The 23,586-nt window shown below is 33.7% G+C and overlaps 1 protein-coding gene across 9 annotated transcripts in view; it reads right to left on the bottom strand.

Annotated features, from left to right (window-relative positions):
• Nucleotides 1–23,586, bottom strand: part of KCNT2 (potassium sodium-activated channel subfamily T member 2) — a 375,554-nt gene that overhangs the window by 56,130 nt on the left and 295,838 nt on the right. For all 9 annotated transcript variants that reach the window (XM_049106879.1, XM_049106880.1, XM_025421037.3 and 6 more), the window contains 3 exons: nucleotides 20,332–20,443; nucleotides 3,855–3,956; nucleotides 112–195 (listed from right to left, as the gene is read on the bottom strand). In XM_049106879.1, the coding sequence (XP_048962836.1) occupies nucleotides 112–195; nucleotides 3,855–3,956; nucleotides 20,332–20,443 (298 nt within the window). The remainder of the gene's footprint in view (nucleotides 1–111; nucleotides 196–3,854; nucleotides 3,957–20,331; nucleotides 20,444–23,586) is intronic.

The raw sequence follows: 23,586 nt of genomic DNA, 5'->3' as shown, positions 1-23,586 counted from the left end.
CACATATTAGAAGGGAAAAAGTAACATACAAGAGTTAGCCAAAGTACATTATAGGTGGATTTCAGAAACATTTATTAGAACAATCTTCTATTCTAGCAAATATTAACTTACGGAACAAAGAAACCCTGATCCTGGTGTAGTGTCCAATCCCAAGAGAAGTCTGGTGATAGAAATCATATAATCCTTTACAAATGACTGCAATATAAACAACATATGTATTTATTATGTGTATGAAATGTACAGATTAGCTCAGTGAGAACATCTTACCATTTCTAAAAGGTTACTTCTCATAACACATCAGTAAGCCCCCACAAAAAAGGAAATGAAAATCTATTCTGTCTGTGTCTTAAATACATAGAAACAGTTAAGCTATACATAAGGAAATATAGGGAATAATTATTTTCCAGAATATCCGGATATACTTAAATTTTATATATGCTATTAGACATCATAAAAACATATTTTAATTAGAATTTTTAATAAAAAACTATGAACTAAAATGGAGAATATAAGAAAAACTTGAAAACTGAAATTTGCAAGGAGATATTCCAAAAGAATTTTTAGGATTAAGCTCTTTGCTAGTAGAATACATTTTTAATAATTCAGTAAATCTAAATATTAATTATTTAATAGTTTAGTATTAAATATCATTATCAGACTATTAAATGTGTTAGCATATAAGATATATTTTGATGTATTGCCAGAACACAACTCAACAGTTTTAAGTTAACAATGCTGCCAATTTCTTGAATTTATCCTTAGTTCTGAGTGAAAAGAAAAACTTTCAACAGATACAAGCACAGTTCCCCATGACATGGAAAAATTATTTAACAGATTGTATGAAATGACTGTCTTGAATTTGACCTTCATGTGTTGAAGAATTTAAATATTCATCTAGTTATTTTCCATAGCAAAAATTTTCTTTAAGTTATACTACTTTTTAAATTTACTAGACTCCTTTGTTCATTACTATTTTACCAACAGCTAACATCAGAAAACTAAACCTTGCTGTCTAAACAAGAACAAAAGAAAACATATCCATTCCCTTTTCTCAGGCCAAAGAAACGGCAGTGTGGTTTTGAGGTGTGTTAGTGTCCTGGTAGTTAGAATGTGAACTAACAGGAGGCCACCAAGAGCAGTGGTGACACGTACCACTCATCTTCACCTATAACTTGGTATGTGCTAAAGATGGGGATTTTTAAAGCACATTCTCAAGCACTTAAAACTATTTTCTAAAATGAAAAACTGAAAATACTCATGGGGGAAAAAAAAGTCAGCTGAAGTTTTGGCAAATGACTATTATACGTTATTTTTGACTTGGATGTGCATGCGGCTGATTCGTTTACTGCATTTCTCACTGATGCATCTCTTGTCCAGAGGTCATTTGTCCTGCAACTTTTTCAGGGCAAAGACAAGAGGCAGGAGTGACCAAGAAGACAGGGACAGCCCCACTTGCTGTTATAAAATCCATGCACTCACTCTCATGGAATTCGATCACAGAAGAATCTTTCTCAGTTTTACTTAGTATCTATTTAATTGTATTTCAGATAATATTTTTTCTCCCTCGGCACCCCTCCTCAGGTAATACTTATTTTTTTCATCATTGGTTTTCCAGCTCCACAAATATGAAAATTAAGAAAATTGTTAAAAATATAAGTGATCTGTGTTTCAAGCGAGAAGGAGAAAGGCGGCTATTGAGAAGATATTAATAAAGAAAAACAATTTTCTGGTAAGTTAAAAAAAGTACAAGAAACTCAAACATTATACAAATGTGGAATTATTTACCACAGGGACAAGGTTGTGAGTAATTGAGTGAGATCTGCACGGCCTGAAAGATGAGGGTTCACACTAACTACCTGATAGTTTGTCTTTCCGGGCCCTTGTGTCTCATCTACATATTGCGATTGATCACCCTGTCTACGTCATCATTTTCTTTGAGGATGCAAATGAGACAATGTCTAGGATAGAATTACATTAATAGTAAATCACTGTACCATTGTAATCACTAATAATAGTTCTTAAATATATAATATAGACATTTATCCTCAAGAAGATAGATTCAAATCACTAACCAAAAAAATTAGATGACCTTTAGTATATTTTAAGAATATACTTAAACTTGGCTTAAGTATACCAGGAGCAAACTAAATGGTTCTTAATTGTTGCAAAATCTTTTTTATATTTTTTCTAAGTAGGCAGTAATTAGTGGATATTTAAAATGTCCTTGGTTTATCAGTTCACTGACATCAATTTGGTGTCTTATTTTTTTTAATGTGCATTATGAAGAAAGTTGTCTTTGTTTTAACATAGTCATTTTGTTCTTACCTTTTTTTTTTTTAGTCTGGTAATATACTTATTATACAATCTGAGGAATTATATACCTAATTGCTAATATCGTTTTTTAACCCATAAATGAGTAACCTTTATCTATCTGAAAAATGAACCATAACATATCTAGTCTGATGTCAGGCAAAGCTAAATAGGCAGTTACTACTTTGAAAATTATTATTCTGCTTCACCCTTTCTGCAGTAGCTTCAGAAAACACCTAACTTCCTGTACATGATTTACAAAAAAAAAAGCATAAGGTAAAAATGAAGAGAAGGAAATAACTACTGCTTTCCACTTCTACAGAACAATTTCCTTTCTATTTTGTCTATTAGACCTTCTCATGAGATTTTATTTAAACATAAGATACAAGGGCTAAAAAATCTGAAAACCACGGTGCAGAATGGCATCAAGCATTTGATTGCTATTGACATATAATCTTCAGTTTCAGCACTGCTCTTCAAACCATTCCTCCCCTCAAATCCCCTTCCCTACAATTCAGAAGTATGTGTGCAGTAATGGTGTGTGGGGTGGGAGTCCCGCTCTTGGAGTGCCCAGATAATGTGTCTGGTAACTTTAGGGTGAACAGGAGTGTTTATTCTCCTTTGCCATGTTTGTTCCTGAACTCATCTGGCATAAGCAGATGGTTTGTGACATTGCGAGAGGCATATTCATGGGCATAATTAGCCCAAAAGTCCAGTAGAAAAGCTTTAACTATCTTCTGATTAGTTTATTCAGTCAAGCATTGCAGAAGAGGCTATATAAAATACATAATCAAAAGGAAAAGAGCCCAATGAAATGTTTGAATGCTTAATTTGAGATTAAAGTTACAAAATAATTTAAAGCTCCATGAATATCTGTTTTCTCCTAATAGAAATATTTATAAATTCTCTGATTACTTGAATCAGAGAATATGAAATGTCACTGCTGTTCACCTTTCTGGTACAGTTAAAAATATATATATATATTGGTGCAAAACAACATCTCTATAAATTTCTTAGCTATGATCAAATGACAATGTTGTTTGGCATTCGGGAGCAAACTAAATAGTTCTTAGTTGTTGCAAAATCGTTTTTATATTTTTTCTAAAGTAGGCAGTAATTAGTGGATATTTAAAATGTCTTTGGTTTATCAGTTTACTGACATCAATTTGGCATCTTATTTTTTTAAATGTGCATTATGAAGAAAGTTGTCTTTGTTTTAACATAGTCATTTTGTTCTTACCTTCTTTTTTTCAGTCTGGTTATAAGCAAAATGTATTAAAATGTCACAAAATACGTAGGACACTGATGCTAAAGAATGACTAAAAATTACTTCATAGATTATTCTGAAAAGTAATATTTTTCTTACATGACACTTTATAGGCATATTTGTCATTAAAAAGACAAAATAAAACACGGAATTACTTCCAGGGTCCATTTTACGTGAACAGCTCCATGAAAAACACTAGACGGATTACTCGTTTAATAAAATCTAAATGAAATTAGAATAAACATTTTAGAGAAAAAAAAAAAAAAAAGAAACATACCTGATAGAGAAGAGTGTCCAACATACTGATGCTAAACACCCTCCCAGCGGCAAAAGGCAGCCGAAACATAAAGGCCAAGTTAGAACCTTTCTCTCGTTCTTTCTGTTCAGAAGTTTGAAATAAAAAATGTGTGAGGATTCTATATTTTACGCTTTTCTGCTTAAGTTTTCCTGACATATGTGAAGAAGATATATTCATTATACAGGTGTTAGCTATCAATGTGCGTTACTTCACATATTGTAGTAAGTGTATTTAGCTGTATTTTTAATATGTCCCTTTAATTTTTATAACCAAGTTTTCTGAATCAATGAAAATACCCAATAATTAAGGAAAGTTAACCTTCTCATATACTAAACATGTATTTCCTCTTTTTTTTAAACTTTAATTTAAATTCCAGTTAGTTACCATACAGTAAGATATTAGTGTCAGGTGTACAGTATAGTGATTTAGCACTTCCACACAACACCCTCTGCTTGTTACAACATGTGCCCCCCTTCATCCCCATCACCTACTTAACCAGCCCCCGCCTGCCTCCCCTCTGGGAACTGGCAGTTTGTTTTCCATAGTTTTTTTGTTGTTGTTGTTCTCCATAGTTAAGAGTATTTATTTTACTCCCCATAAATATTTCTGCAAAGGACTTGAGGTAATATAATAAAAGGAACAAACACAATAAAAGCATTTAATAAGATGTTTAAAAAAACCCTAAGGCCACATAAGACCTGGAAGTTTTGCTTTTGAATATTCTCATATGTAAGGACACAAAAATAGGCAGGTCGAAGCCACCACATCCAGTGGTTTCCAATTTCTGTCATCTGAGTTCTCATGTCTAAATGCCTTTTAAGCTGTGCCAGCTCCACCAAACTGCAACTGCAACTAAACTCTAAATGCCAAGAAGAGAAAAGAGAAAAGACAAAGAAAAGAAACGGTGCATGTGTGTGTATTACAGCGTATGGGAGTTTTCTGGGAAAAATTATGTTGCTATCATCTTCCCTTAATAATGAAGACAGGAGAGCAAATGTTGTGTAAGATTATAAGGAGTTTCTTAAGAAGCCAAGTTAATCTTGTACTTAGCAAATGATAATCTCAAAAATGTTGGTTTTATTTGTTGCCAACTTTACTTGGAGAGATAGATGCTGCTAAGCAAATAAAGAAAAATTAGCCCTTGCTCCTTGAGGCAATGGAAGGAAGCTCTTGTTTTTAATGTAGCAAATTTGGAGGCTCCTCAAGGGAAGGAAAGCCTCCCATACCCCGATTTTCAAACTATGTGCCAGAGAGTATGATTCAAGGAACGAAAGAGGGCTACTGCTGTTGCTTGTTGTGAAGGCATGAGGGTGACCTGACCCCTGAGCATTCCCTGGACAAACAGGTGAGGTTGGGACACAGAATTAGCCCTTCCAAGTAGCAAGAGGAGTTCCTGCACCACATCCACCACATCCATCTGGTTGAGAAGATATCTAGACTATAAGAATATCCTCACTTGAGACTGTAGGGAAAGGATAAAAGGAAAAATAACCAAGTGGTGCCCCAATTTGTGTCTGTTTCCATTATATCATATATATTCTCCAATTTTGGAGCCTAGGTGTAAAGAAAGCTTAGTTTGAACAGCACATGTAGGGCGTTTGCAGATGCTTCTCAGTTCTTCCCAGCATAGACTATTGTTGAGTCAAAGTGGCTGTCTGGTGAAATCCTAAAATTCTTTCCCCAGATTCAGGTTCCACGTCACCATGGATAACCTTCCCATCTTAGAGTTAGAGAATTCACTGTTCTTAACATCAATTCTGCAAGTCCTCCTTGCTCTCTAAATGTCTATTATGCTTCACACCCTCAGAAAACCCTTTTATACCCAGGGATGCTGCCCTTCTCCTCGTGTGAATAATTCTGCATTTGTGATTTACTTACAGTAGAGAAAAAACACCAAAGTAGAGAAAAAACACCAAAGATCTTACAACACTATTTTTGAGATCTACTAGTTTTAAAGTTACACACAAAAAAAGTAAGAGCTCAAGTTAACTCATTCCATCCTCATGAGAACACATTTCACAATTTCTTTCTTTACGTCTAGATGATGAAGTTAGATTAATTTCTTAATCTGTGCTTTATCAGTGTCATTTTTATACATGGAAAAAAATTAGAGAGGACTAATACTTAGTCTTACCATCCATTCCAGTGTGATTTTGTGACAATATCATTTATCTACCTGTCTGAATATCAAAAGCATCATATAAGCCAAAAGTTTTATACATTAGCAGTGGATAGTCCAAACCATAACTATAGAGGAATTTCATTTGGTCCACATATATTTACTGAGGTCTAATAAGTTCCAACATTTTACATAAAAGTCTAAATTTCTGATTTCTTTTAAATTTGGAAAATCTCATTATCATACCTCATGTAAACAACTGGCCAGAATTGAAAGCATCTGCTTCCTATGAGATTCATTCTTTCATACATCTGGATTCACTTTATTTATCTGTCTCACCTAACTGCGTGGTCAGGCTTTTGATTTCCATTTTGGAAGATAAGATACTTAGTTGGAAATGAGTCAAAGGATCTGTTAACTCACATCTTGTTTAAACAGGAACTTGTATCAGAAATAACATAGTAAACATTTGAAATGTGTGTTAAATTAGAAAAAAAATAGAAGAAAGCTTTGGCTTCAGAATAGTCCCATGGCTTCAGAAAAAATGAAGCTGTGTAATCAAGAAACACTTATCTATTAACTGTTATGTACCCTGCACTGAACTAGACTGTTAAGATGCAGAGGTAATTAACAAAAGATTCCAGTTTTGCATGTATCTATAGTTTTATTTAAAAGACAGACTTCAAATCAAACACCTACAAAGTCATGTGATGTGAGCCTATATAGATCCAAGTATTAAGGAAGCCTAAGGAGGATGCAGATGGTGTCACAGATGAAGTGATATCATAGTTGAGCTTGAAAAGACAAGTTTGCCAAATAGGAAGCAATCATGCATTCTACATGCATGATATTATTATTTATACTTTTTATAGAATAAGAGATTTAAAATATTTATAGTTTTATTAGTTTCAATTTGGAGAAAGCAACCACTATTCCTTCCTGTGCTTTTATAAAACTATTTGTATTTAGTTTTCAAAAATAAAGGTAAGTACCATTTAATGATGTTCAAAAGTTACAACTCATAAAACTCAACTATAATTTTTAAAATTACTACAACAGGCTAACAATTAGTTAGTCAACAATTAGTTCCCATGATGAAGGAAGGCCTAAAAAACACAATAGCTTGTCAAATGCTGGTACCCCACTAAAAAGAGATAAAGAATTAGAATCAACTAAACTGTCTGCAGAAGCAGTTGGCATTCCCTATTGGGGGAGATTTTGGAACTGAAAAGGTTAAAAAATAACTTTGACGTAATAAAGGAGAAAATACATTCTGTTTGACTAGGTTTTCAGATGTGATGTTTTGAGGGATACTTGAAAAAAGAGTTTGCTTTACCTCCATTAAGAATAAAAGCATAACTCAAGAGACTAGTTTAAAGTAAGGAAGTCTATGAATTTAAGACTAGTATCTAAATACTTGAGTCCTAGGAAGATAAAGGGTGTATACATTTCTTGTGGAAGTTTTATGACATGAAGCACTGTTGATGAAAATTATATCATGATTTTGAAAATCTAACAGGAGTCAAAAAAATGACATTGTTAATTCTAGGCTATTCTTTGGTTTTCAGACTACTTCCAAAGGATTGTTCCATGGGTAGTGTCCCTAAAAAGTTGATTAAGGAGGTGACTGGGAAGGGGGGGGTGGCTCAGTCAGTTAAGCATCCAACTCTTGATTTTAACTCAAGTCATGATCTCAGGGAGAGATAGAGCCCCACGCTGGGCTCTGTACTCAGCCTGGAGTATGCTTGAGATTTTCTCTCCCTCTTCCTCTGCCTGTCCCCCAGCTCATGCTCAGTAAATAAATAAATAAATAAATAAATAGATAAAATCTTTTCTAAAAACTGCTTAAGTAAGTTATAATTACACAAATACACAATGAATTTTTGTTACAATTGTCTCCCATGCAGTAACATTCAAAAACAGGGCTCCAGAGACCAACACCATTTTCAAGTAAAGATTATAATCATTTATGAATATACCATTATCTGTTAAACATATTAAGAATAAATAAATAAACAAATAAATAAATAAATAAATAGATAAAATCTTTTCTAAAAACTGCTTAAGTAAGTTATAATTACACAAATACACAATGAATTTTTGTTACAATTGTCTCCCATGCAATAACATTCAAAAACGGGGCTCCAGAGACCAACACCATTTTCAAGTAAAGATTATAATCATTTATGAATATACCATTATCTGTTAAACATATTAAGAATAACATTAGTTGTATCATTATAATTCTCGAAGCTCTAAGAATACAATTTAAGAAAGTTATATAAGCAAATTAATAAAATATAATGGTTATATATAGAACAAAAAAAAAAAAAAAAGAAAAATGAAAGAGTGGTCAAATGTTACCAGAAAGTAAAAACAAAACAAAACAAAACAAAAACAAAAACAAAAACAAAAAAAAAGTTACCAGAAAGTAAATATTTTTGAAAAAAAAAAAAACACAGCAACAAGTAATATTGAAATGTCTGTATTCAGTTAATTTGATAGATTTTATGAGAATAAATATATTACAAATGGGAACAAGCATATTGGGACTATTAATTCTAGATTGCTATTGCATTACCTGAAAGGATTTAAAGGAGGAATTTGAACTACAAAATAAAATAATAGTTCTACATCTGGTGAAGTAATTTGTGCACAATAAAGAGTAAGCTAATTATCTGGAATATCTTTTGAGTCTGTTTAGTCAGCTCAGTCTATGTATAATGACAGCATTAAAGCATTAAGGATAGACACTTTCAAGAAACTTCTCTATAGTTTCTGCCATATAAAAAGATATTTAAGATGAACTAACTCACAAATAAGTGTTCACTTTATCAATAAAATAAATCTGGTACAGTGCTTTGAAATGACACTTTTTTTCTAATTGAGCTATGACTTGAGCTTTTGTATAATTTGGTATTGTGCAAACATGTAGCCTTTCTAAAAAGTATAAGTTATGATTTGTCTAATTTTTTGGAATCGTTTGAGGAACTGGCATTAGTTCTTTAAATGTTTGGTGGAATTCTCTAAAGACAGCTTTTCTTTGTTGAGAGGCTTTTTGTAAAGATTTTATTTATTTATTCATAAAAGACACAGAGAGAGAGGCAGAGACACAGACAGAGGAGAAGCAGGCTCCATGCAGGGAGCCTGACATGGGACTCGATCCCAGGTCTCCAGGATCACATCCTGACCTGAAGTCAGCGCTAGACCACTGAGCCACCCAGGCTGCCCCAGTTGGGAGATTTTGATAACTAATCCAATCTCCATTACTAGTTATAGGTTTGTGCAGATTCTTTTATTTTTTTCATTATTTAGTTTAGGAAGGCTGTATGTTTCTAAAAATTTATCCACTTCTTCCAGATCATCTAGTTTCTTTGTGTACAATTGTTCATAGGAGCTCCTACAATCCTTTTTCATCTCTGTAGCATCAGTTGTAATCTAATTTTTTATTTTATTTTGAGTTGTCTTTTTTTTCTTAGTCTAGCTAAGGGTTTTTCAACTTAAACACTTAAAGAATTAATGCCAATCTTTCTCAAACTCTCCCAAAACATCAAAAGGAGGAAACACTTCCCCATTCATTTTATGAGGCCAGCACAGACAAAGACATCACAAGGAAAGAACGCTATAAGCCAATATTCCTGATGAATATGGATACAAAAATCCTCCACTTAATACTAGCAAATCTAATCTAACACCATATTAAAAAGAGCACACACCACGATCAACTGAGATTTATCTCTGGGAGGCAAGGCTACTTCCACCTATCCAAATAAATTAATGTAATACACCACATTCACAGAATAAATAATACAAATAATATGATCATATCAATAGATGCACAAAAAGCCTTTGACAGAAGTCAACACCTTTTCATGATTAAAAATTCCCAATATAGAAGAAATATACCTCAACTTAATAAAGGCTATTTATGACAAACCCACAGCTAACATCACACTTCACAGTGAAAAACTGAAAGTTTCCCCGTTAAGATCAGAAACAAGGCAACGATACACACTGTTGTCACATATATTAAAGATAGTGCTGAAAGTCCCAGCCAGAGAAATTAGGCAGGAATAAAGAAATATGAGGCATCCAAATCAAAAAAGAAGTAAAACTATCACAATATCTAATACCCTAAAGACTCCATTAAAAAACTATTAGAACTAATAAAAATATTCAGTAAGTTGCATTTTTTATGTTAATAACAAACTATCTGGAAAAGAATTAAGTGTATTCTGTTTACCAAAGCACTAAAAAAAAGAATAAAATAAAAAGAATAAACTTAAGAGTTCAAAGACTTATATATTGAAAATTACAAAACATAGAAGTAAGAAATTAAAGACATAGACAAGTGGAAAAATACTCTATGTTTGGGTTGGAAGACCTAATATTGTGAAAATGCCCACACTACTCATAATGATCTACAGATTCAATGCAATCTTGTCAAAATCCCAAGGACATTTTTTACAGAAATAGAAAAAAAAAATCTAAAATTCATCTAGAACCACAATACTCTGGAGTACCCAAAGCAATCTTGAGAAAGAAGAGTAAAGCAGGAAGTATACTTCCTGATTTTAAAATATATTACAAAGACACATTTATCAAAACAGTATGCTACTGGCATAAAGACAGACATACAGACAAATGGAATACAACAGAGAGCCCAGATATATGTGTAATAAAGAAAGGATAGTCTTTCAACACATTGTTTTGAGAAAACAAGCAGAAGAATGAAATTGGGGCCTAATTTTATAGAATACACAAAAATCAACTCAAAATGGTCTAAAGACTTAAATGCAAGACAAGAAACTAAAATTTTCAAACAAAACATAGGTGAAAGCTTCATGATATTGGTTTTGGCAATGATTTTGTGGATATGATTCCAAAAGCACAAAAATAAAAATAGATAGGTGGCACTATATAAATTTTAAAAAGTTCTGTACAGCAAAGGAAACAATCAATGGAATAAAAGACAAACTTCAGAATCAGAAAAAATATTTTAAAACCATATATCTGATAACAGGTTAATCTCCAAAATATATAAGGAAATCTTACAACCCAAAAGTAAAAAAAAAAAAAAAAAAAAAATCAAATAACCCAATTACAAGTGGGTAAAGACTTAAACAGACATTTCTCCAAAGAAGACATTCAAATTCAAGAGGTATATGGAAAAAATGCACATCACTAATTATTAGGGGGATTCAAAAGCACAATGAGATATCTTACACCTAATAGTATGGCTATTATTTAAAAAAAAAAGGAAAAAGCTAGTGAGGATTTAGAGAAATTGGAATCCTTGTAAACTGTTGATAGGAATATAAACATGTGCACTGCAAAAACAAAACAAAACAAAAACAAACCAGTATGGGAGTTCCTCAAAAAATTAAAAATAGAACTATGTATGATCCAGTAATGATATGTATGGGTTTTTATACAAAAGAATTGAAATCAGGACCATGAAGAGATATCAGCTTTCCTATGTTCATTGCAGCACCATTCACAAGAGCCAAGATGTGGAAACAACCTAAATGTCCATGAACAATTGAATGGATAAAGAAAATGCAGTATATACATGCAGTGTAATAGTACTCAGCCTTAAAAAGAAGGAAAGTCTGCAATATGTGATAACATGATGGACCTTAAGAACACTAGGCTAGGGATGCCTGGGTGGCTCAGTTGGTTAAGTGTCTGCCTTCGGCTCAGGTCATGATCCCAGAGTCCTGGGATTGAGCCCCACATCAGGCTCCCTGTTCAGTGGGGAGCCTGCTTCTGCTCTCCTAGCTGGTCCTCTCTCTATTGCTATCTCTGTCTCTCTCTCTCTAAAATAAATAAAATCTTTAATAATAATAATAATAATAAAGAACACTAGGCCAAATGAAATAAGCTAATCAGAGAAGGACATTCACTACATGATGTTTACTCATATGAAGTATCCAAATCAGTCAAATGCATTTCAAAGTGTAAAATGGTGGTTACCAGGGGCTGGGGAATGGGAAAATGGAGAGCTGCTGATCTACAGGCACAAAGTTGCAATAAAGCAAAATGAATAAGCTCTCGAGATCTGCTGTACAACATCGTACCTGTAGTCAACAATCATATATTGCACACTTAAAAATTTATTAAGAAGATGGGCAGCCCAGGTGGCTGAGCAGTTTAGCGCTGCCTTCAGTCCAGGGAGTGATCCTGGAGACCCAGGATCGAGTCCCACGTCGGACTCCCTGCACAGAACCTGCTTCTCCTTCTGCCTGTGTCTCTGCCTCTCTCTCTCTGTGTCTCTCATGAATAAATAAATAAAATATTTTTTAAAAAATTATTAAGAAAACGAATCTCATATTAAGTGTTCTTTCTAAAATAAAATAAATAAAAAATTGCCCAGAAGCACCTATTTCTTTTTAGCCTTCAGGATACCAATCTTATTCCCTTTGTGTATATATATTTGTTCCGTAAGGATAACTGCAGACGGCTTCCTGTGTTCAATGCCTGTCAAGGGTCCCTATTTTAGTTTGTGCCTTGAAATGAAGGGCTGATTAAGTGTATTGTCTTCTCTGACTCTGGATTCAAAAATGAGTTGTGCCTTACAGCCAAATAAAGTAAAACAACCAAATGATGATAGAAACACTTATTAATGTAGAGCAAGAAGCAGTAAAACAAAATATAATGTTGGTTTAAAGTGCTTGTCTAGTGTGATATTTGCTTTAATACTTCAAATATAATATGTACTCAAAAGTTACTTTCATCATCCTAGATGGCATTTTTTGTGACTCACAAGCATTTTCTTTAACTCACCGAGAAATGAAACCTTCCACAAAGTCTCTCTCTCTCACATATATATCTACATCCACATCTATCCAATTTAATTAAAAGATGTACTTGCTGCCTTCCTTGAAAACAATAAAGTTAATCACTGTATTATTTTCATAAAATACTTAACTCTGTAAAATTATAAAATTTTAATAATTGAATTATTCTAATTTGTCAGTCATATACATCCATTACTTTTGTTTTTTTTTTACTTTTTGAATTTGATATTTCACTTCAGATAGTTTTAAGAGTTTGATATATGTTTTCATATTCACAATATGCATGTACACAGCTGTCTCGTGGCACTGTTACTGGCAGAGCCAATTTACATCACAGTCTTTATTAATGTTATTCTTAGACTGTGCGCTGTGCAATTTTATTGGCTGAATGTCAAGATTTTTGTCTTAGTCTGTTTGGGCTGCCATTACAAAACACTACAGATGAGTGGCTTATAGCCAACAGAAATTTATTTCTCACAATACCATAAGCTGAGAAGTCCAAGCTAAAGATGCCAGAAGATTTGACATTTGGTGAAAACCCACTTTCTGGTTCATAAACACTCATCTTCTCTGTGTCTTCACATGGTGGAGAAGTTCTCTGGGTCTCTTTGATAAAAGCCCTTATCCCACTCATGAGGGCTCCACCTTCATAACCTACTCACCTTCCAAAGGCCCAACTTCCTAATACCTAATATCAGGGGTTAGGTTTCAACATACGAATTTTGGGGAGAGACACAAACATGCAGCCTACGTTAAGTTTAGATATATTGTATGAAATCATAATACTATGCACATTCTTAATAGATAATTTTGCAGTAAAAATAATTATCAACCTAGATAACATTTTATCACTCTTGTAGAATGGATCAGGTAATGCTTTTCTACATTTAAAAAGAATAGAAACTCATATCAATATTCTCTTCAAATTCTTTCTGGACAGCCATGGGAAAAGGTAAATATTTTCTTAAAAACAGGATAAAAAAAATTTCTAATGAATCAAAGTCAGTGTAGGCATATAGCACCAAACTTCCATTCAGCATTCTAATACTTTGATCATGAATAAAAAGTAGTCCAACTTGTTTGGACAGGAAAAAAAGCAAGGGCATGTGTTTTTGTTTGTTCTTATGGCCTCCCATCAAATTATAAATTCCATGTGTTTATTCTGTTGGGAACCTCTAGCACTGAGCAAGATATTTGGCTCATAACAGGTGCTCAGTAAATATTTATTGGCTTGAATTTAAATTGAGAATATGTAAAATTTGCCACTTGCTTACACAGTGAATATAATAAAAAATAAATCTGATAGTCTCAGTTTATTTCTCCCAGAAGCAATCTCCAATTTTTATTATTTTGCTGTATCATGGACTACAATGTGATATGATTTACAGCCATGTCTCTGCATTCTGACACCAATTCTTTGACACCAACTAGATGTCCTACAATTCAATTCAATTATGACGCTACCCAGAGTTGGCTCCGACCCCACAGGTTAAGGGGCTCATTCCCACTAGACTATTCCCACTTCAGACACCAGCCGCAAATCCCAGATGTCTGCAAGACAACTGTACTTCTGTCCGGCTTGCTATAAATTTAGGGCTTCCCCACAACCGTTCAATTATTTTGATAGTTACCTAGAATGTTCACAGAACTTATGAAAATGCTATACTTAACGATTATCATTTTATTATAAAGAATGAAAATAAATGGTAGATAATAAGGTACATAAGGCAGGTCTTAAAGGATCCTGAGCACAGGAGCTTCTGTGACCATGAAGTCAGGGCGCACCACTTTCTCAGTATCTCATTATGTTCACCTACCAGAGAACTTGTCTTCCAGGGTTTTTATCAGTTTCATTATGTAGCACGATTAATTAAATCACTGGCCATGTGATTAAACTCAAAGTCCAGCTCCTCTGCTATCCCCGGAGGTTTGAAAGGTGATGAAGACTTTCAAAGTTTCAATATTCTAATCATGTGGTTACTTTTTCTGGCTCTCATCCTGAAGCTATCTAGAGGCTCCTCCATGAGTTGCCTCCTTAGCATAAAATCAGGTATGGTTCAAAGATGTGAAATTACTCAGAAATTCTAAGGGTTTTTGAAGCTCTGTATCAGGAATCAGGGACAAAGACCAAATATATATTTTTTATTATATCACACTATTCATCTCACATTTTCATTACTTTGCTTCTTACATCAGTGTGTAATTACCATATGTTTGCTCAAGTGTGATTATGATCATTATTGGGGAATGGTGATAGTTCAAAAGCAATTTTAAAGAAAGCAGTCTTAAAACAAATTGTGCCATAAGCATGAATAAAAGGTTTTTTTTTTAAATAAAATGCATCAAAACAAGAGAGATGAAATAAGTCTTTATAGGGAAATGAGGTAAAAATTTCTCTTTTTCCTCGTGATGTCCTCTTCTTCTCTGTTTCTTTATTACCTGTCACATTTTCCATGTCTACTTAGCTCCTGTACTGTGTTTCTGATGCCTGCTACACTTGTTTTGTTAGAGGAAGTGTCAATGATCCAATGACCAATGAGTAAACATGAGAAATACTATTGGGAAAACACTGGTGGTAATGGAACTCTCCAAGACAAAAAGGATAATATAAAACAAAATAACTCAGAAACAAAAGTGGAAAACAACAAAAGAAAGATCAGATGAAAGGGAAAATGCAAGGTAAAGCTCAGATGTTCAGAAAATGCTTTGTCAAATTTCATGAATTTGTGGTATATTGCAAGTGACAGAGAATGTTGATTGTCCATCAAAATCCTTTGCCCTATTCTTTGTAAGTGTATGACTGGACTACATTTCCTAGGCCTCCTTGAAGTTAGATGTGGCCCTATGATTGAGTTCTAGCCAATGGCACATGAGTGCAAGTCTATGTGCCACTCTCAGACCTGATCCATTAAAGCTTCCATCTGCTTAATATTGGTGTGTATGTACTGTTATTTGCTGCCTTTAGATGGACATTGCAAGACAGACAGTAGCTCAAGCAAGACTTAGATTCAAGTAGAAACTAAAAACACAAAAGGAGCTCAGAGATTAGGAGGCTCTAATATTTTAAAAATTGTGCTCTTCAAAATGTCAACAGGGGAGAAAACTGAAACAAGGCATTGAACAACAAAGTCCAGCCCAACACTATTGTCTCAATAATCTCAAGGTAGCTTCCAAAGAGACAGAGAGACACATGGTCTGAGAGGGAAAAAAAAAAAAACACCTTAAAAATTATATTTAAGAAGAACTTTGGAGATTGTCTGGCCATAAAAATTTATGATTGTAAGTATACCAGAAATTTATAAGCTTTTTGAAAGAAGCAGAGTCTTCTGAGAAATCTTTAGACTTTAAATCTTTAGGGAAAATGCTTTAAAAATCTTTAGATTTTTTTCAAACTTGCATAAGCAATAAGAGGATAAAAATTCATACAGGCTGTAAGAAGTATGTACTCTTGAAGTGACATGGATAAAAATAGCTCAGGTAGAAGCTTGAGGTGAAAGGGTCCCATAAAACAACAGACAAGGGAATTCCTCGAGAGAGAGCAAATCTAAAAAAATAATCAAGGAATAATCACGGAATTTCCTTTTCACAAGAACAGACGGGGGTCCTCAACTATCTTTCATTGTTTCACATCATGGTCACAGACCAGTGAACCTTCTGTGCTCTCAGTTTTCTCCTTTTCCTAATGGAAATGATTATTCTGGATATTCTTGAGTGGCCTCTACCAAGAATCCTTACAGATTATCAGTGGCAACCGGTGTTCTATTAGAGTTCAAGGTCTATCAGGAAATCACCCAAATGAAATCATCACACAAGTAAAGCAGCCAGGGTCAATGCAATCTAATCTCCACACTTATTCTAACAAATTCTAGCACTTCTTAAATTTAAATGAAAACCACTTAGTGTCAAAAAAGTATGTTAAGCAGCCAAGCTGTTGTTTCTAATTTAAAACCTTGATTATGTTTCTAAAGGTGATGGCTTTATCTGTAAAAATGAAAGTGCATCTAATTATAGATAGAATAAAAGAATATTCATAAATATGTTCAAAAGATTAAAAATCTACCTATCCTCAGCCAATAACTTTAGAATGTGTTATTCAGATACTGGAAATAAAGATCAATTTCCCAATCCTAAAAATATCTCCTTGTATCCAGAATACAAATACAGAAAGATAATTACTTATTTTCTTTTTAAAGGTTTTATGTATTTATTTGAGAGAGAGCGAGAGAGCACAAGCAAGGAGAGCAGCAGAAGGAGAGGTAGAAGCAGGCTCCCCGCAGAGGAGGGATCATCCTCCTTGCAGGACTCTGGGATCATGACCTGAGGCAAAGGCTTAGATGCTTAATCAACTGAGCCTCCCAGGTCCCCAAAAGATAATTATTTTAAATGATAAGTTAGCTGTATTTATATCAGATAAAAAGCACTGATTGGAAATGAACAGTTACTATACCATTGATGGCACATGCGTTAGTTTACTAGGGCTGCCATCACAAAGCTACAAATTGGTACCTTAAACAGCAGAAGTTTATTGCGCCAGAGTTCTGGAGGCTGTAAGTCTGAAATCAAGGTGTCAGTAACACTGATTGCTTCTGAGGGCAGTAAGCTAAGGATTTGTTCTAGGCTGCTCTCCTTGGCTTTTGGATGGCTGTCTTCTCCCTGTTTTTCTTCGCATTCTCTTCCCTTTATGTGTGTCTGTCTCTGTGTCCAAATTTACCCTTTTTTATAAGGATGCCAGCTGTACTGGATTAGGGCCCACCTCAATGGCTTCTTTAATCCAATTACCTGTATAAAAACTCTATCTTCAAATAAGATCACATTCAGAGACACTGGAGGCTAGGACTCCAACACATCCTTTTTTTGAGGGGCAGGAACACAATTTAAGCTATAACAGCACTAGTCTAAAAAGTTTCTATGTAACAAAAATCCCTGTTTCAATGGATATAATGGTAGTAACGGAATTGAAACAAATCTTCTATGGCTTTATAACCTCCAAACCAACTGGTTTCAATTCCAATTCCCTGAGCCCCTCTACTCCTTAATAATTCAAGAATATACTGAATTCCTTTACCCTTTTTGGGAAATATCTAGTATATGTAAGGGTAAATACAAATCTAAAAAATAAATGAATTTCCCTGATGCCAAAAGAGAAGGAAACTGCCCCCTTTCCGCTTTTTTCCAAGAGCATTTCTTTTAGAAAACTTGCAATTATAAATCCTTTTCACTGTCTCTTTCAGAGGGATGCAAACCTTTTGAAAATCTGAATAATCTCCAGCCAGTTTTGTATCTCAGTGAAGTCTTTCTTAGAAGTCTTGGAACTATCTTTCTGAAGTGTGAACATTAAGCATCCTGTCTGTCTCTTCGGAAGATTACCCTAGGAATCTGGCTGGAAGTTGTAACTTCTTGCTTGTTGCAAATATACAAGAAGTTTTATTTTTCCTTTATATTAAGACAATTAACATGTATGCAAATGATTGTATTTTCCTAGCTATATAAAAGAATGAGATACCTTTGTATTCGCAATCTCTTTAGCGGATTGCCTGAGATATATATCACAGTATGGTTTAAAGTTTATTCAAGTAAAACTTTACTACTTGTGTGAAGAGGATTTCTAGGTTGGTAGAAGACACAATCATATAGACATATATACTCAACACTACTGAAAATATTTTCTACAATTATGACCTTGAAACATCCACTCACTTGGCATAAAACTGAATACACAAAACAGAATATTTATTAGTCACATCCACAATAATTTATAATTATGTGTATAGGACCATTTATTGGAATACTGATTATATACCAAAACTGGGCTAAATGTTTTGGAGAGATCATGTGGTGCAATCTTTGCAATGACCCTATCTATTATTTAGCTATTACCACTATTTCTAGAGAAGAATCCCAAAGCTATCAATGTGTAAATAATTTAGCCAGGTTCCATTCCCAAAAAAACAGTAGAGAAATGGACCAATCTGACATCAGAGTTTGTATTCATCACTAGGTAATTCTCCCTCACTTCATCACAAAGGAAACCATCAGACACCATGCCAGTGCTGATTCCAGCTGGATTTCTGATAACTCGGTTTGCTTGTGGGTGCTGAGACAATTTAGCCATGCTTGCCACCCTTTCCATTTTGTTTAAGCAGTGTGGCATTGTGGAAATTTCCTGTTCTGAACATTAATGTCTTTAAGATTTTATTTATTCATGAGAGACACACAGAGAGAGGCAGAGATATAGGCAGAGGAAGAAGCAGGTTCCCCAAAGGGAGCCCAATGTGAGACTTGATCCCAGGACCTCAGGATCACGACCTGAGCCAAAGGCAGATGCTCAACTACTGAGCCACCCAGGTGCCCCAATGTCTTTAAGATTCTCTTACTGCACTAACCTGATAGCTATATAATCTTGGAAAAGCTATTATTTCACCTGAATTAAACTGTTTCCTCTCCTGAAGGCAGTGCCTAACAGCAACTTAACTATGACTACAGAGAAACAGTGGGAAGTCTCCACGAACATAACATATGTGACCAGCCCTAATAATGGTAATCAACAAACCAGAGAGCAGTAATGGCCTTACTCAGCAATATGTCTCCTAGGAATTCAGACAGTGGCATAATAGGTAATCAAAATGAAATAAAAAATGAACTAACCAAACAGCAACAACAACAAATGTAAGGCATTCTTATCTGTACCTCTTATACTGTCATAAACAATGAAGATGGCATAGAGTTAACACATTTTCACATGTAAAAGATTGAATCATACTGTCTTCTCTTACATGAAATTCTTCTAATATACTAGTATCAAGTAAATGCTGGATACCAAAACCATTTACCACCATGCTCAGTCTAGACATTGAGAGTGGAAATCACACCTTTCTGTCCATATAACATGACTTTGCAATCCTACTTTGTCCTTTCACGTTACCCTGATCCTTTCCCAATCCTAATCAAATCCCCATTCCAAAGGCCCTCATTAAATAAGATTTCCTAGAACCAAGAAACCTTAACTTTGCTTTCTCAGCTCTGAAGCATTGCCAAAGCTCTCCTGAGGTGACAGTCTCCCTTATCTAAGTAAGAAATAAACTCAGCTTTGTCTCAGATTATGTTGGTGACATTTGGGAAGCTAACTTTCAACAAAGCCTACAACTTTTCTAGGGCCTTAAGGATTATTTTAAACTGCAAAGCCCTCTATAAACACAGATTTCTTGACATAGCACTCATGATGTTATCAATATAACTGACATTATAAGTGAGTATATACATTCTTGTTGCATTTAACTCTTTCATAGATCATGCTTTCAATGTATAATAAATGAGAGAACAAGATATCTTCATTATGTTCACTTGTGATACAAATGGTTCAAATCCTTCAATTCACATTAAAAAAAATTGTAAACTAAGATTTTAGCTCCAAAATAAGAATTCAAAACAGCATTTTTATTTTTACTACCTCATGGCATTTCTTCCTATTTATAGGAATTTCAGAGTTACTCTTTCAAGAAAAATAGTTGGATACAACTTCCTTAATATGAAGTCTTACCTTTTCCAGTTTTGAAAGAGCAAGAGAGTAACAGTCTTTGGCTCTGAATTGCATGAATCTCATGTTGGCTGGGTGAGTAAGTTCTGTGATAATACTGAGACTGGAAAACAACCTACATTAAAAAAAAACAACAACAACAACAACACCAAAAAAACATTTGCATTACACTAACAATCCAATATGGTATTTTTTTATAACAACATATTTATGGGTGAGTGATTCCTAGCCTTGGGCATAAAACTACACGCAATTACAGCAGTAGGCATTGCCACATAAACTGCACAGTGCAAGAAAAATGAAACACTATTTTCCAAAGAATACTTTAAACAACATTTTAGCACTATAAAAAAAATAAATTTAGTAATTTGTCTTTTATTAGATATTTCTCTCTACAACTATAAAATTGCATAGAAGAGAAACTCATGAAGCTGATTTAAGAAGTTAGAAGGTGACATTGTAGATGTTAAAATAAAAATTTATAAGATGAATATGCTGATTGACAAAGATTTCATGTGATGAGCTTATTGTCCATAATATGAGTTCTTTGATCTTCTAAGATTCCCTATTCTTATCATATCCAGTTTTAAATGTCAAATCTTGCTACAATGAACTTCTGAAAGAGAAATATTTTAGCTGAAATAACATTTCATTAAAATGAATTGAAGCCAAGGTTCAGTTGATAGTGTTATTCTAAAAGGATCCTGAAAGTTTTCACGTGTCCCATAGCTTTGCGTTAGCTTTCTTCCTATTCACTTCCTTCTCCCAACACAGACACACACACACACACACACACACACACACACACAATAGTAGTTGTCAGATCATAACTACATTATTGTTATTTTTATTTACTTAGGGCAATATTTGATATCTAAGTTAACAAATAATTTTCAGGTGTTTGTTATTAGACAGCTCTGGTCTCCAGGACATAAAAAGAAGTATAAAGTGAAATTTTTGCCTTTAAATCAGACCCTACTACCTAGGGGAAACTATAAAAATTTATAAATTATAAGGCTGTACATCTTTTTCCAGGGGTGATAAATATGGCTAACTGAGACTTCACAGATCACATAGGATTATGACACCAGTGAATGGATAGCTTAGGAGAAGCATCTAGGATAGTGTTGAGATATAAGGCCAGAAAAGTAATTTGTGAGAAAAACGTACTTGCAAACCAATGAAAATATATTTCATCTTTTAGGAAATCTTCATTTTCTCTGAGAAATATAGCTTTTTCTTCCATAGATATTTTTACTTTAACTTTGGATACATCTATGATTACTTGGGTGATATAATACTTTTCCACATTATATCAAATAGATATATATATATATAGCTATATATTTGAGGTCTGAGTAAGAGTGAGTGGTAATATGACTGAGTGACCTGATCATTGTACTTAAGTGTCTTAGAGTGAAAATTAGAACCAAAAAAAAAAAATGTATACGATGTACCATTTCTGTTCTGTATAAAAGAACCTCTCTATTGTTATTTTAAACTGAGGAAGTGAATGTATTATCTAAGTCTGCCACCTAGTGAAAATCTATAATTGAATAATATTTAAATAATGAAATGTTTTATTGCATTGCCTTTTAGATCTACAAAGTATTAATTACATTCATTTATAAATTTGGTTCTGAAATAGATTTAATTATGTATCCTCAAAATATTAATCTGTAAATCTATATCTGGGCATTAACATGACCTAAGACACATTTTGAATATAAGATACTTTAGAAATAAAATGACATAAAAAGTCTATCTTCTCTAGTATTAGGATCATAATAAAGCAATATTATACAGTTGAAAAATAATATGTTTTTTTCTATTTAAAACTTCTCTACAATTTATGTTCTGATTGAGTGATAGAAGTATCATTATGGAGATGTGCAAAATCTCTATGGAAGAGTTCTCTGCCTGAATTAATATATTCAAAAAGTAGTTTTGACAGACATGCCCAGCTATGCTAACCAACACAAAGATGAAAAACACACCACTTTATTTCCTAGAGCACTGGGAGAACTTTGAGACTAGCTGTAATTATATATTCAAGCAAAACAAATATAAGATCATACAAATCTGGAAAATGTTTAGAATATTTTAATAAAAATACTGAGCTAGTGTGCTACACTATAAATTTTGATCTGTTCTGGTGTCTGGGAAAGATGTTTCTGCGTAACAGGGGAGCATACACTTATATATAAGTACACACTATATATAATATACCTAACTATATATAGGTACACACACTTAGATACATGTACACTACTTTTAGACTACAATTAACTATCAGGACTAAAATAAATATGAATATATCTTAATTATTTACAAATACTTTTTAAACATCTTAGGTCTGAGTTAGTAATAAATGAAACTATAATAAATGTCAGATATCTCCTGTATTTAAAATTATCCATGCAAACCAATCAAAATAATAAAAAATATTTTTGTACTATATAAAGGAATCATTCTCATATTTATATGTATTCATTATCAGTGTTTTCAATTATTTCCCATGTGTATGTATGTGTATGTTATTTCCTCAGTAAGACTATGTATGACTACTTGTGCTAAGCTAAAGACCATTTCTTTTGCTTATTTTCATTTCTTAGCTTGTCATTTATGCTTTTAGTGTCCTGGGGATGCAAGTCTTCTGAGCAGCTCTCCCCCACTCTTCACATTGTAGCTAAAATAGTATTTTAAAACTTTAAAATGGTGGTTTCCTCCCTGTTATTCTTGTAACGAAAATCAACTTGTTACCAGGCTCTACTAAGCCAATACCTCAGAGCCTTTGGCTATGCTGCCCCCATGTGGAACGCTCTACTCCTTTCTTTGCTGGCTTAGTCTAATCTTTAACTAAAAGATTATCAATTTCTCAGGGAGGTGTTCCTTGATCCACTGAACTAAATCATATATTCTTGTTGCCTGGACCTATATAACATTATACTTTTTTCAGTAGTTGCCACACTTATCATTCTCCAGTTAAATTTTTAAATGACTCCTTTAATACTTTCCCAGCTTAGACTATCAGCAGCAACCCAAGGCGAGGATGCCTTAATCACTACTGATCACTATGTCTGCCTTAGGCACCACTGCAGCCATAGCATCCTGTATGGTCCCCAAACTTACTAGATGCTCAATAATACCACGTGAATAAATCACAACTGCAGGTGTTTGTAGAGGTCCTCCTGACCTACACCGGGTTAATGCAGAAATTTCTCCGTTCCAAACAGATCACAGATCCATGACTTGACT

Source organism: Canis lupus, chromosome 38 (genome assembly GCF_003254725.2).
Source record: "Canis lupus dingo isolate Sandy chromosome 38, ASM325472v2, whole genome shotgun sequence".
Lineage (NCBI taxonomy): Eukaryota > Metazoa > Chordata > Mammalia > Carnivora > Canidae > Canis > Canis lupus.
The sequence above is the reverse complement of the archived record's forward strand: the minus strand, read 5'-3'. Positions and strand labels throughout refer to the sequence as shown.